This window comes from Prinia subflava, chromosome Z (assembly GCF_021018805.1).
Source record: "Prinia subflava isolate CZ2003 ecotype Zambia chromosome Z, Cam_Psub_1.2, whole genome shotgun sequence".
Classification (NCBI taxonomy): Eukaryota; Metazoa; Chordata; class Aves; order Passeriformes; family Cisticolidae; genus Prinia; species Prinia subflava.
Window position 1 is genome coordinate 69,977,840 of NC_086283.1, and position 15,193 is coordinate 69,993,032.

The following is a 15,193-nucleotide window of genomic DNA, read 5'->3' on the forward strand; positions in this document are numbered from 1 at the left end:
CGTGGGTCTCAATGGAAGAAGTTTTATTTTGTGACTACTAACACTTTAAATTTGTAAACGATAGCTTAGTTCACAATTCCTCCCTTCACAAAAAGAGAAAAGAAAATTTCAAATACGAAAACTTTTGAAGTTATTTCTTCTGTTTCAAGAAAGGAACAGAAAAAGTGTTATCTACTAAAAAACAAAACCAAATTATTCTCAATTTCTCTACACAGTATAACAAATATTTGTCATTACTGTCTCTTCAAAAATGAATTAAAAATAATTACAGTTTGTGGACTGATGGACTCACAGTGGCATCACCAGGAAGCAAAAGAAAATTTGATTTTTATGAAAGTATTAGGTCCTGAAACAATTATACTATGAAATGAAGGTGCATCATCATCTTACAAGCCATAAAAATATTCCAAAATAGGAAGAAATCTCAGGAAAGGTTGTGAAGCACAGTAGTACATTTAACTTGGAAGAGACAACTTACCTTGACTTCTGTCTCTGCTTTCTCCAATGTCAGTACTGGTGGTAGCAATTGTATCTGCCAAGGCCATCAATGACATTTGCTCCATCCTAGTCAGACCTGGCAAGCTTGAATGAAGCAAGTGACGAGAAAGAACTTGAGCATGTTCTGGTCCAAAGTAAGTTGGGCTGTATTGAGAAAGGTCAATGACTTTTGAACTGTCTTCATCTGCCTCAAATGTGACAAGGTCATCTGTAGCTGTAACAGTATTTTGGAAGAGATTTTCATAACTGTCATTGGGTATACCCTTTTTATTTTGACTATTCTGATTATTGGACTTCTCTGAACAGGAATATGATGAATCATCATCTGCAGCAAGCAGAGCATACAGAGGCAATGGTGGAACAGAGTCTATTTCTATATAGTCTGTAGTCTCCATTTTGCTGAACATTTTGGGATCTCTTGCAGTACTTCCACTAGCACTGATCGTCAGAGATCTGTGCCTCTTGTCATGATTAGGCTCAGACTCATTTACAGCAACAACTTCTCCTGCAATGCACTTCACCAAATGGGACAGAATGGCTTTTGCTCTGCGTACTTTACCAAGATCCATGAGTTCCAATAGTTGATATGGATGGTACTGAGGTAAAGTTGGAGATAATGTATGAGCTGCTTCAAAAAGACCAGAATCTTCCATTTCCAAAGACAGATCAGAAGCAGACTTTTTCCCACTAAGTTTCTGTGCAAGACTGGTCATAGATCTGGTCAAGGTTCTCTTTGGTGGATGCAGACCTGAGGCAGCTGAATGGCTTTGTTTCATTAAGCTAGTTATGCACGGCATACTTCCACTGTAGGAATCTGTACTAACTAGTTCCTGTTTAGAAGGAGACTGCCACTGGGAATAAACATGCATTTCACAATCCATTCCAACTACTAGAATGCCATCACGCACCCAAGACAAGGACACAGGAAAAGGAGGTGACCCCTCCACAGATGAAACCAAGTCAACACAACGCAGCAAAACAAACCCAGAAAGGGTTGCAGCCTTAGGACTGACACTGTGGGAGACTGCTACAATCTCATTACCATTTTGTTCTTGCCTCTTCCCAGACAGCTGACCAAACATATAAAGTTTTGATCCAATTCCTACTGTCAGAATATGAGAACCATCTTCCCTAGACATCCAATCTAAGTGTACCAAGTGCTTAGTGTTGGGTATGATACTCCCACTGTGAGACAGAGAAGTATCTTGTTGGTTATCTGCCATTAAATCGCTATCCACACTAACACTGGAGTCCAACATGGTGCCTATCTCATCTAAATTAAGCGTCTGTTCTAAAATCCAAGAAGAACCCCCTGTAGATTCACATTCAAAAATACTAACGTGCATCACAAAATCTTGAGAAAGATGGCTATTTCTAGATGTTGCCTGTTTGTACGCTACTGCTAATCTGTTTGTGTGTGCACAGCTGACGTCAGTTGGCCTCCCTGGAACATTAATAGCACTACTACTAGGAAGTCCATCCTCAATCAGTAATGGCCATTCTTCCCATATATATTTAACATCACTGTCTGTGCCACACTGTGGCATGGAAGACGATGATTCAACCCTGCATCTCCAGAATCGAACTTTTCCATCAGAGCAGGAAGTAGCCAGCAGATAAGGTGCACGACAAACAGGATATATGGAAGAAGAACTGAGATGTCCTACAATGAAATAAAATACTCTTTTACTGGAGGGAACACTAAAAACCAAAATTTTTATTCAGCCACCATTCTATTACTCCAAATTAAAAAAAGTATTACTCCTCACAAATGCTTCCTCATAAAGAGGTCATTTACAAGGCCTCACAAAGGAGACAATATGGCAAAAATACCATGAAACCATTTTACCCTTTAAATGCATTTTGTGCTCTAGAGAGGAGTCAAATGATATTATTTAAACATGAATATTAATATGTACTGTCCTCTGTCAAAGATTTCTCTATTGAAAAATCTAAAACTGTGTTTTAGAAAGACAATGATGAAATGATGAATGAATGAAAATCTCAACATTTAAGTACAGATCCTACAAAAATTTCATGAATGACTGCAAAACAAAATTTGTGTTTCTACTATTCTGTTTTTTGCAAGAATGTGGAATATAGTAAATATCATACCTTAAATAAGAGCTTTATTTTAGTGTTAGTTCCAAGTTGAGATATCAAGTCAGGGGAAGTACATTTTAGCAAATCTTTTGGATCCACCTACACATACTCAATTCTAAGAACAAATCCAAAACTTACTATTACTTAGTTTCTATTTTAAGAGCAAAGTCAAAAAGTCAGAGATTCCCTATTTTACTCTCTTAAAAAAAGATGACAAACCTGCTGATGGCTTTACGCTTATTATTTCAACTCCTTCTGGCATACTCAGCTCTTGACTATACACCATTTTGGAAGACAGAGTAAGCCAGCTGGTGCTCTGAAGGTTTGCTCTACAGGCCCGATACTTTTGAGTGAAAGGTGACTGGATCTTCTCTGGATCTGGGGAAGAATATGATTCTTCTGTTTGTGTTGATTCTTCAGGTGGATTTGAACCTGTCTTTTCATCTATTAAAAAAGTTTGCATTGTTAATTTTAAAAGATCAATGATTTATTTTAATGTAAGAAGCATTTTACTCACTTTAATAGTTCGAGAAGAGACAGATAAAAGCTGGCTTAAAATTTGACATTCATTGTAATGAAATGCATTCTTGTATTCAGGTTTAAAGAGAAATGCTAGGACATGTCACATTAAATACTTCTCATATTCTACAACTGTTGAAAGATTATAAAACAATCAAAGCATGACTAAAAAGACCAAAACTCCAGTCAAAGAGATATGTATGTGGCTATCCACTGAAAATAAGGTTTCAGCAAGCATAGAATACCTGCAGCTGGGGAAAATTAAATTAAGACCTTTGTGTCTTAGCTTACAGATTGGTGAAAGTTATTTTTCAGAAAAGTTTTAATAACAGCTCTATTTTATTCCCTAAAACATAAGCTCTCAGAGAATGTGATATGACTGCTTCCCTTTTTAAATAAAACTCAAAAGCTGAAGTATGAAATTGATGGAAACGGAAAACAAAAATTTCCAATAGATTTGCTGAAAAGCCTTGTCAGTAATCTCCTCATGGCATAAGGACATCAGAAAATTTAGATCTGTATGATCCTCACTAACTTATAAACTAATTGCAATAATGCTTTTTCTCTCATTTGAAAGCACCAATAAGAAATGCTAATTTAGTTTAAATGACAGAAACATGCATTATAACGGATTCCTCTGGTAAGTAGTGTTTCTTAAACACTAAATTTGTGTTTAAAAAAATTTGTGTTTCTTAAAATCTTTAAATGTTAACAGAAAACTACCAAAGTGTATCTTACCTTTCTTTTAAACGTCATATTTTTAGAGGTAGTTTGGTATTTGACAGAGAAACAGCAGATTTCAGAACGTCAAAATTGTTTAGAATTGTAATGGCATCAGTGATGCTTAGGTGCTTCAGACTACTGCTATTAAAGGTGCTATTTAAAACGTATGCATAAACTCAAAAATTGCAGAACAAAAATTTCCAAAAAGCAAAACATCGTGACTACTAGATTGTACTAAACGCAGTTAAGCATATCTAGCCTCAGAATGCACAAAAAATACCAAACTCCCAGCCTCAGACTGAACTGAAGAGTTCCAGCAATCAGAACATCAGGTTATCAATAAAGAATGGTTGTGATAAAATCTTGTAATCAAGGCAGAATCTTTTAAAAAAGATGAAACATTTTAAATTACATTGAACAGCAGATATTCACTAGACAGTGGCTTTTTTAAAAGAAAACTACAAGAAAGAGGGCTTACCTATAGAGACAGGAATCGCCTTCAAATGTAAATGCCACATATGTAGTAACGAATGGTTTTGTGTATACTCTACCACTATTAAGTAGAATTTTTCAGAGAATCCATTCTGCTGGTTTCCTGGTAAAATTAAGAACAGGAAGGTCTTAGCGGTTATTCACCTGCAGGCAGAACTAAATTTTGCTGGCTAGCAAATAATTACATTAAGCTAACATGAACTAAAACTCAAATGCAATGGTCTGACTATATCTAACTGTTACACTGGCTTTCTCAGTTTTTTACCACAGCCAGAAAACACTACAATTACAGGTACACTCATGTAAGGACTGACAGTGTTTTCTTTGAGAGATGACAACATATTTGCCTGATTTTGCTACATTTAAAGTTAAATCCCAGAATGTACTAACAGTACAGTATAGTCTAGAACACAAGAGATACAATGGCTCTTCCTAAGAATTTACTTGCTCTAGTTTTACACAAAAAGAAGATGTGAGTTGTACAATCAATACGTGCCCGTTTCTGGAGGGTTCACCCGTATTCTTTCCTTCATATCAAAGTCAACCAATTAGAACAAGAAGGAATAGTTAATTTAGGGACTTTTTCCACTACGATTCCTCTGACCCTTTAGGTATATGTACACATGAAACATCATCAAGAATAAGCTGTATTTGCCCTGTGCTTCCCACATTACAGTGCTTATGGTACCATAGAATAATGTAAGTGAATTTGTTATTTTTATAAACAACATGAGATTAACTACCTTCATGCATTATTAAAGAGGAAAGAAGAAAGTGCTAGAAAATAATTTCATATTGGTATGCATGCAAATGATACAGTTCTAATTTAACAATTTTTCAAAGGCTTCATTTAGCCCAATTCCTTACATGGATGGCTTGCAGCAATCTATTACAGACTTTCAAAACACATACAGATGTATACACTTGTCTAAGATCAAATATTCCCATATTTCTTCTAAAAATATTTGTGTATATCATACACAAGTGTAAACATAAAATTATGCTCCAGAGTAACAATTTTTATGTTCTTTATTTTGTTTCTTATTTACAATATCTAAATTGCATTTTTTGAACTCCACTGAGGGGTGGAATTATCTCTTCCACTCCAAATCTCTTCTTCAGGCAGAAAAAGCCAGTTCCCAAATAATCACTATGTATATCCAGTTCATTTAAGATTCCCCTTGCTCCCTTTGACACTTTTCCACAACTCTGCTTCCTTTCATTCAGGACTCCATCTAGTACTGCAGAAAACTTGGTATCACAAACTTTACTCTTTTTCCCCCACACGTTATTTCATTGGAACAGAACCATGTGATGCCTATATAACCAAATAACAGAGGCACTACATCAAGGAAAATTAATAATTTTTTTCCAGAGCAGTTCACATCTGTCCAAGGACCTACAAATCCACACACTACTCAGAGTATTATAGTGAGGAGGAATTGTTTGGCTTGCCATTTGTTTTACCACGCAAGGCCTGAGGAGCAACATTTAGCTGATGTAAAAGAGCATGCACCATGAAAGGATAGAGTAAGTTTTGTCTGTGTCATACCCTACAAGTACAGGCTTCACATTTAAAACTCCTTCCCCCTTCATGTAAGGGACTGCTTAACACAGCACACAATGGGTATCTTGTGATTTTAAAAAGTTGATCTAAAATTTAATTGCACACAGCTCCAAGGAAGTGAAACACCCATGAGTTTCATTACACTAGATGTTCTTCTGAAGATGTCAAGGTGTTTGACATTAAAATGATAAAAGTCATTTAACAAGTTGTTCTTCTTCTGTGGAATGAAAAATAAAACAGTGTCCTCAATGTTCTATTAGAAGAAAATCTTTACCAGAGTCTGATAAACTGTTCTTCTTTGAAGGCATTTCCTTCTCCTGGTTACTTAAAATAAATTCTTCTTGAAACACATGGAATAACTGTGTTTTACGGCCATGCTAAGGAAGTAAAAATACACAAGAAGTAAACATCCGGGCATATACTTTTCAAGATTGCTCTCTAACAAAGGAGCTTTTAACTTGCAAAGTTAAAAACATCGACAGAAGATTCCTCACAAAAATGCACCTTTATCACTCACATTCTTTTCATTTACAGGTGCTGTTGAAAACAAGTACAAGAGTTTGTCAAAAACAGTCTAAGTATCCCAGATCTACCAAATGGACAGCTACAGGTACTGCCTTTATTATTAACGCATTTAAAAAAGCTATTTATGGCATAAAATGAGTATAGCAAAAGATCTTACAAGCTCTGTGATGGCATCCAGTTCAATGATGCATCCTGGGCGAGCTGTAGATTGCTGACTTATGATGTTGAAAACTTCACCAACATATTTCTGTTTGAAAACAATCAGGGGGGTGGTCTTGTTAACTCTTATGCATTTCTGTGGCTCACCCTGCTAGATAGGTGCAACATCACTATGCAAACATACACTAGTTGTGATTCAGTAAGAACACAGGTAACATTCCCTGCTTTATGAAGAGCACATTTGGTTTTGCTGGTTGAAAGGTGACAAGAGCATCTAGAAAGCCCCACGTATAGCAACTTATTGTCCTTTCCCTAAAAGCTCCATTGTTGTCTCAACTTTTCCCTATGACAATAGAGCCACACAGTTATTATTCCTTGTGGTGCAAACACTTCACAGATATTTCCCAGTCAAACCTAGGCCCACCTCAATATGCAGAGTTTGAGATTAAACGAAATACAATATAGCTAAAAAAAGCTTTACCTAATCTGTTTTAACAAGCAGAACAACATGTGAAATCCTCAGCAACCAGCTTAATCAGTCACCAAGTCTGAGCCTAGTGCAACTGAATGAAGTTGTAACATGCAAAACCTTGAGATGGCTTTTCACTTACAGAAATTTCTGGATTGGAGAGCTCACACAGAAGTTTCTTAGCATCTATTACAGCTTGATACAATCTTAAATGCTGTCCGTCACTAGCCACGAAGCAGGCACTTGGAGAATTACAGTATGCACCTGAAAAGAAGGAAGGTAGAAAGTGCTCAAATATTCCAACACCATAAGGCTTCCTGCTTTTGTTTTTTGACAACAGGCATTTTTAAATTATGATGAAAAACAATAGAGCATAAAGAAAATCTCCTGTTAACTTCTATTTACAAGCAAGAACTACAAAGTTTAAAGCTGTGCTGAACAACCAAATCAAAGTATATGAAAGAAATGAGAATTCCATTTGCAAACTAGAGCTAAATCTCCCTCAGCTTTTAAATCTTCAGCATGCCATGACGTATGCACTAGTATCTAAGAACTTTATTGTATAAGCTCCTAAAATATCAAAAGCGTAAAATAAAACCAAAGAATAGACAAACTTTTTACACAGAAATAAAGAATTCCCAAGTATCAACAGCTTGAAAATTTGTGAAATAAAGGACCCATCCTTAACATTTTTTCCAGTATGGTCAAGTATATCTGTATTATCTATTTAAGAGCATTGTTAGGTTACATTAATATTATTCTAGAACACATCTCTTATCAGAAAATGAAACTCACCAAGGCAATAGCTGGGTATAAGTGTGGGCAGCCATGCAACATTAGAAAAAGCTGAAACATGAAGAGAATTGATCCGAGCAAGTTCAGAAACTCCACCAGAAAAGGACAAAGGCCCAACAGGATCTACTCTCCAAAGAATAAGTTCACTGTAAACAGCGTTGGGATCCTGGGATGTCACATTTGCATTGCCTCTACTCTGAGGTCTTACTGGTGACTCCTGAGACTTAAAAGAATCATTTGCCTGTATCACTTTCTCAACATCTGGTGAAATTAGAGCATTGTGATGTGAGGTTGTAAGCAGCAGTGGTAACACTGAATGGCAAGCCAAGTCATTAAGATGAAAACGGTGACCACAATATCGAGATTTGTGTGAAATACTGAGTACAGTTGAAAAAGCAGACTCTTCAGCAAAACTCACTAGCCACTGGTTCAGTGATCCATCTGCATGTTTGGAAATCATCATAACGTTAGGTGTGAAGATACTTAGTTTTAAGCTGTTAGTTGATTTACTGTGTCCAGAAGAGATAAGCATAGATGAAGATTGTGTAAGGCCAGGAGGCTTTTGTTTGCCTTGTTGAATAGCTAAGTCAACATTTTTGGTACAAGCATACATCACTATACTTCTGCAAAGAGAGTTTGCATCACCCGTTGGAAATGCAACAGGAATTCTTGAGACAAATGACACCTGCAATTTTAAGAAAGAAAGAAAAGGTATTAGAGCTCCCATCATACTTCTCACTGAACACCAGTGTAAAATGCAGGAGGAATGAAGTACCTGCACCTGGCGAAACATGCCAGGCTGGTACTCATCTAGCCAGTCCACATGCCACACCAGCAGGGAGCCATCCATAGGATGGATACTGAAGAGCATGTCAGCATTTTTACTCCATTCAGAAAGCAAAACTTCAATTTCATGATCAAAAATAGCAGAGGATAAAGGAACAAAGCTTGAATATGGAGCAGCTTTCTCATCACGCAGTTCCTTCTTCTCATGGTTTCCTTTTTGTTGATCTCCATTTACATCAGTTTCTACAACACACACACACATATATATAAATGTATACAGATAGACAGATAGATATAGAGAGATATATATTCAAAACCAGAAGCAGTGTTATTCAGGCACTGGAGCTAATTTCAGGCCTTTTATAAGCTACTCATATGAGAACCAATTTAAAAGGATGAAGATTATAATCATAAATCCTCTAATGGAGCTAGCTCAGTGTCTAACACACCAAAATAGTTTACGTTGCACCTTGATTTCAAATATTTTTCTTTTCCCCTATTTTATACAAATTTTTGCATGCATAGACAGAACAAAGGCAATAATCTCCAGGATGTATATATTCAAATTAATTCACTGTATTATATTACAGAATAAAGCTATTTAAATTAGCTATACATTAATATCTGAAAAAAGAAAGTAAATTTTAAAGTTGTTCCTGCTTCCTTAATATTAAAGAAACATTTTCATGCAAAGGCCTCCAGTCAAGCCTAATTTAATAATAGCATTTTCAGCATATATAACTCAATTTCTGGAGCAACTATAAAAAGAAATCAGAAATTCTAGATACATTTTTAAAAGTCACTTAGATACTTTCAGTATAAGGGATGCATTGAAAAGCCACTGTAATCTGTTTGTATCCTTACATGTCAAGCTGCCAATCTCTAACTTCCATCCCTGGGGGAACATTACAAACTACTTTATAAACTGAAAGCCATTTCTCTACATGACACATGTCTATATGACTTTTACCTTCTTCTGATTTGCCATCCATTTGATTAGAATCCTCAGTATTAGTCTCAGGAGAATGATGTTCAAAACTCCTTTTAAGTTGTTGCAAAAACACTTCCATAGATAAGGTAAAATGAAGTTCTTTGTTGTTTAGCCAGTGTACAACAAAAGGTCCACTTTTTTCTTCATTTTCACCAAGACTTAGAGATGTGATAGAAGGCAGTAGAGGAATATCTACCAGAAAAAGATACTGATTGACATTTTGGAGAACTATATAAGTTAGGTCAAAAAACAATTTTAGAGAAATGGTTTTTAAGCAGAAACACCACAATGAAAAAAGTAAGTCTAAGCGTATTGCCACTTGTCATTCCTAGCACCCATATCATCTGCTTTGTTGTTCCACACAGAGGTTCTCTGATATGCTTACATTAGGATAACAGTAGGGTCCTGCGATGTCCTGTATCTCATTGATGCAACACTGTGCGTACAGGTTAATTTACTTTATTTTTTTGCTACTACAGTTCAGTATGAACCAAATCATTTAAGCATAATTTACCAGCATTTAGCCCACAATAGATGCTGCGGTAGATATATACTGTAACCCAAGACCATAGGCTTACACTAGCAAAAATTAGTACAGATATCAGACAGTGCCCTCTGTAACACCATCATAAAACCCCAGGAGTTCTGGTTCTGATACATTATGTTAATTCACATTGCTGTTTGATGGTATTTGGTCTCTCACGTTGCTGTGAAAAATAAAGCAGTAATCACAAAGTGTATGACAGAAGCAAGGATCAGACTGCTGAAGAGTAACAGTCTAAATCAATCAAGGCTAAAAAGCACATAGGTTTACTGCAATTTCCTCAAATGCATGATACAGCAACATGTTAAAATCTCAAACTGCATGTAATTCCCACCTAGAAGTCCCCATGTATAGTCTCATTTCCTTCTGCTTCCTCTTTATGCACTTTTACTCAAATACCACATCCTGGAGACAAAATACTTTTCACTGAAATCTATAATTTTTATCAAATTCAGTAATAGGTTTGCATAACTAATCGTCCAATTTAGCCAAAGAAAATTGCAACTGATAGCACACAGATAAAAGAAAGGAGCACCACAACAACTAACAATTTTGTTGTGTGGAGGGGATACAGCAGGGGATGGGGGCAAAAGTAGCACAGCTTGTTTAAGAAATACAGTCTATATTCCCACACAGGCCAATGCCAGTCTCACAAATATCATGCATTTGGAAAGTAACAGAACCTGAAGGGAAAAATTCTGTTGACGCCCTTTGAAAGATGAAGCTATAGTAACCGTGAATAAGGTGACCTAGAAAGATTACTTCTCAGATTAGATCATAAATCTACCTGCTTTGTAAGTATTTATCGAAGTCACTAAAGAAATCACTTCTTTTCTGATTTCCATTTAAAACTACCAGCTTCTAAACGACATTCAGCTCTGGACATTATTCTTAGTGAATTTCTATTTGCTTCATAAATCACAATCACTCTTCCCAGAAAATTTCAGAAGCCTTTGAATTCAGAAACTTTTTCTGAAATTGCCTAGAGACAATTTTGTCCTAGCAACCACTGCTTATTCCTTTCACTGAATTCCACCCAGGCAGAACAGCAGAAAAAGTAAAATTATAGTATAAAAGCAGGTTTCAAGGATTTTTGTTTCATACTGCATTTATTCTTATATAAATATATATGACAGCACTGTTCTTCAAAATGTGAAGTGAATGAAATACAAAACTGTTCCAGCTTTAGTTTTTATCAAATATTTTAAAATGCTGCAGTAATGGCAATTTTTTAAATAAGATCACAAATCAATTTGCTTTAAATCAAATGAAAGGAAATACAATTAGGTTTTTGGATTAAATTTAATTTCAAAAGGGCAAACAAAATGGCCTACTTAAAGAATTTGGCTAGATTGAGGTACTTAAAGACCTGACTGTGATGGAGAACATATATTTCTTCAAATTAAGATTTAAAACGTGAAAAATACTTCAGAAATTCTACAATCAAGAACAACCTATTATCCTCCTCATGGGACACCAAATGTTATCCTTCAATCTACTGACTTAAAAGCAATCAAAAGACATTATTAAAACAGATATGGATTGATATAGGTAAGATAAAAAGATTACATGATTAGAAAAGCCAAAGACAAGTTTTACGTACCTAATCTTTCTAGTATTTTTCAAAATTATTTTTATTCTCATTCTGTGAGTTTGCTGCTGGGCATATTTATACTGCAAAGTCCATCAAAAGCAAAATTAAAGTTTGCATAGTTGTGCTGGTTCTGGCTAGGGCAGAGTTAACTTTCTTCACAGGGTCTGGTACTGGGCTGTGTTTTGGATTTGTGCTGAACACAGGGTTGATAACACAGAGATGTTTTTGCTGTTGCTGGGCAGGGCTTACACAGAGCCAAGGCCTTTTCTGGTTTTTGTACTGCTGCACTGGTGAGGAACTTGGGGCTGCACTGGACACTGGGAGAAGACACAGCCAGGATAGGTGACTGAAACTGACCAAAGAGATGCTCCAGACCATACAATTTCGTAGTCAGTGCTTGAAGTGGGAGGAGGAAGGAAGATGGAGGAAAGTTTGAAATTATGGTGTTTGCTATCCCAAGTGACCATTAGGTATGATGGGGCCCTGCTTTCCTGGAGATGGCTGAAGATCTCCCCTGCCCATAGGAGGCACTGAAGTCATTCCTCGTGTCTCTTTGGTTGTATGCACAGCTTGTTTTCTCCCTATTAATTTGGTTTTATCTTAACCCAGGAGTTTTCTAGCTTTTACCCTTCTGACTCTCTCCCCGGTCCTAAAGGGAGTGAGCAAGCAACTGCCTGGAGCTTGAATGATGGCTAGGTGAAACCATGATGTTAGCTATTATGTATAAAAAATAATAAATGTTTTAAAAATAGATTAAAAAAAAAAAAGGTCAAATGTCAGATTATTCCTTTTTCTGACCCAGAGACGGGGCTCCTGAGAGGCATTTTAAAAACTTCTATACTATTTTAAATATCACGTGAAAGGTGAGACAATAAAGACCACCATGACCAGAAGCTAACTATTTCCTAATTACAATACATTAAAAGCATTTCTTGGCCTAGCAGCTTTTGCCACACAATGCTGTTGATGCCTTAAAGCTAATCATCTAAAATCACCCCTCGTGGGTCTTACTACAATGCACTTTTCATAGTTCTATTTCTCCAAAGTATCTAGTCTATTGCCAAGGCCATCATTTGAAACTTGTTTCTAGTTCCATTTCTCTCTCAACAATGTCTGTCCTATTCCATGGCATTTCTAAATCAGCATTTCTCATCTCAGAGTTTGTATACAGATGCATACTATGTGAGTCTTCTGTCAGGCTTTGAGAATTCTCTACAAATCCATTTCCCACAGTCAAAGATTATGTGCTATCTCCATGAAAAGATTAGCTAGCTCACTGTGCAATACAAAGAGGAAAAAATACAGAAGGGGTATACAAATATCCAAGAAACTTTCAAGAAACTCTCCTGTGTGACACTGGGTAGTAACAAGCAATGACTGGAGACTTTTTCTACAGAAATATGATAGCACTGACGATACAGCACAAAACTGCAAGAAGTTTCCCTCTGGTAGGCTGGATGTGATTCTAGTCCTGTCTGTTAAAATATGAATCAACGAACCACTACTGAAAATGCTGAAGAATGATCATGGAGAAAGTGTTTAGAGCTTTGCTTAGCACAGCAGTGTTAATGGAAACCACTTGTTCTTTGCAATCATACCAGATTGTATAGCTAGAAACATGAACTAATCATAAATGCCCTTAGCTGAAAATCGGCCTTTCAAACAAGAATCAGCAGGAACAGAAAAACATTATTATATCTAGTTAAAGAAAAGAATTCCACATTATGTTTGTTCTTTAAATCTAGACACAGAAAACTACATCAGAACCTTCATGAAAGGTCATCCATACTGCAATTCTATTCAGTCTTTAGTGAGCAGACACATGCTTCATTTTCAGCATACAAACATAATAAAGACAGATGTATCAGCAGCTACAGGGGAGTTTCCTCAACCCTATCAACATGTCGTTCCAGTGCAAGGCAATCAAAGTTTATGGAATGCAGGGTGAAGTCATGTTTTGTTTGGTTCAGAGGAAGAAATACAGGAATGTGTGGCTATTTCAACACTGAAGTTCCAGGTGCTCACTTTAAGAAGTTTAGATGTTTTTTACTTTATCAGTTTGTTTCCAGTATCATACACAATTCACAGTAAATTTTAACTCCAGTTATATGCTTAATGCCTAAATATTTCAGCTTTCTCCATTTTACACACTATCAATCTCCCTTAAAGATGAACAAAAGGAATACTGCAATAGAAATGTATTCAAATAATTTCATAATTTTCATGCAAAAATGAAACCAACCCACTAGCAATTTTGCATGATCATATAAATACTGTGCAAATACATCTGCTAAATTTCCAGAAAGAACACACCTAACGGCAACTGGAGTTCACGTCATAGCACGGATTACACTTCTTACCTGTGGCTGGATTGATACTGGCAGCAATATGGAAGTGGCAAAGTGCATTTGCATGAGGAGGATTGTTCCTGTGAGCTTCATGAGGATCTTGCTGATGCAGAGCATATCCAGTATGTGCTACAACAGCAGCAGACCTCCTCCTTCCTTGTCGGAAGTGCCTCAGGTTTAACTGCATGAAGAATAAGGTATAATTTTAAATCCTTTCAAAAAGAAAAAGCAGATTTAACCTGTAGGTGTTTTTCTAGTTATCTAATTAATGATATTTTTCAACTTAAAAGTTAATTTAAAGAATCAGTGTAGTTTCTTGCAAAATTGTTTGTGCTGAGTCTGCAGCAGAGAGAAACCAGTGCCTTTGGGTTTATTTATGAAGGCCCATAAAATACCTTCATGTAGTACTTCATACTTCAGTGAACAGACAATGTTCATACAGTTTTTATACTCACACAGAAAACACTCTCATGTTTCATAAACACACACTATGCTTATTCAAGATTCTAAACAAAGCAGCAATACTGAGTAATCTTGTTTCAGACTGAAAAACCGGATCCCTACTTTGGATCTTATTAGATCAGCACTTAAAAGCTCCTCAAAAGGCCCTAGTGAATTTTACAGTCTTCCTCCTTACACAAACACTTGTTTTGGGAAACAATAATATTCAGTTTTTAAGACTGACTTACACAGTTCAAGTCTTTTTGTGCTGTAGACATCTATGTAAGCACCCAAAGGTACACGGGGGTACACAATTTGTATTAAGGATGGTGTTACACTCTTGGCATTCCTTTTCACTTGTTGTGCTTTTCATCTTTACACAGCATGCTCATGTCAAATAGTCTTCTCTCAATTCTCACATAATTGCTGTTTCTGATTTCTAATGTTGCCTCTTATTTCCCAAAGGAACACAGAAATTTCTCCAGCTTCCTTTTTTCTCCTCTCTTTGACTATTTTCTTGGCTCTGTTGTGACTTATAGCCTGTCATATTCTTCAGGTATCCTGCACTATTTTTCAGGTATAGCATGCACTGTGAGAATGCTAAATACATCACTCCATTACGATAAAAGCACAATGCCA

The 15,193-nt window shown here is 36.2% G+C and overlaps 1 protein-coding gene across 3 annotated transcripts in view; it reads right to left on the reverse strand.

Moving 5' to 3' along the window:
• DMXL1 (Dmx like 1) overlaps nt 1-15,193 on the reverse strand; it is a 78,251-nt gene that overhangs the window by 39,501 nt on the left and 23,557 nt on the right. For all 3 annotated transcript variants that reach the window (XM_063423608.1, XM_063423607.1, XM_063423609.1), the window contains exons 9-18: nt 14,126-14,294; nt 9,607-9,819; nt 8,626-8,879; nt 7,851-8,535; nt 7,198-7,319; nt 6,585-6,674; nt 6,177-6,279; nt 4,322-4,438; nt 2,821-3,045; nt 479-2,161 (exon numbers count right to left, since the gene is read on the reverse strand). In XM_063423608.1, the coding sequence (XP_063279678.1) occupies nt 479-2,161; nt 2,821-3,045; nt 4,322-4,438; nt 6,177-6,279; nt 6,585-6,674; nt 7,198-7,319; nt 7,851-8,535; nt 8,626-8,879; nt 9,607-9,819; nt 14,126-14,294 (3,661 nt within the window). The remainder of the gene's footprint in view (nt 1-478; nt 2,162-2,820; nt 3,046-4,321; nt 4,439-6,176; nt 6,280-6,584; nt 6,675-7,197; nt 7,320-7,850; nt 8,536-8,625; nt 8,880-9,606; nt 9,820-14,125; nt 14,295-15,193) is intronic.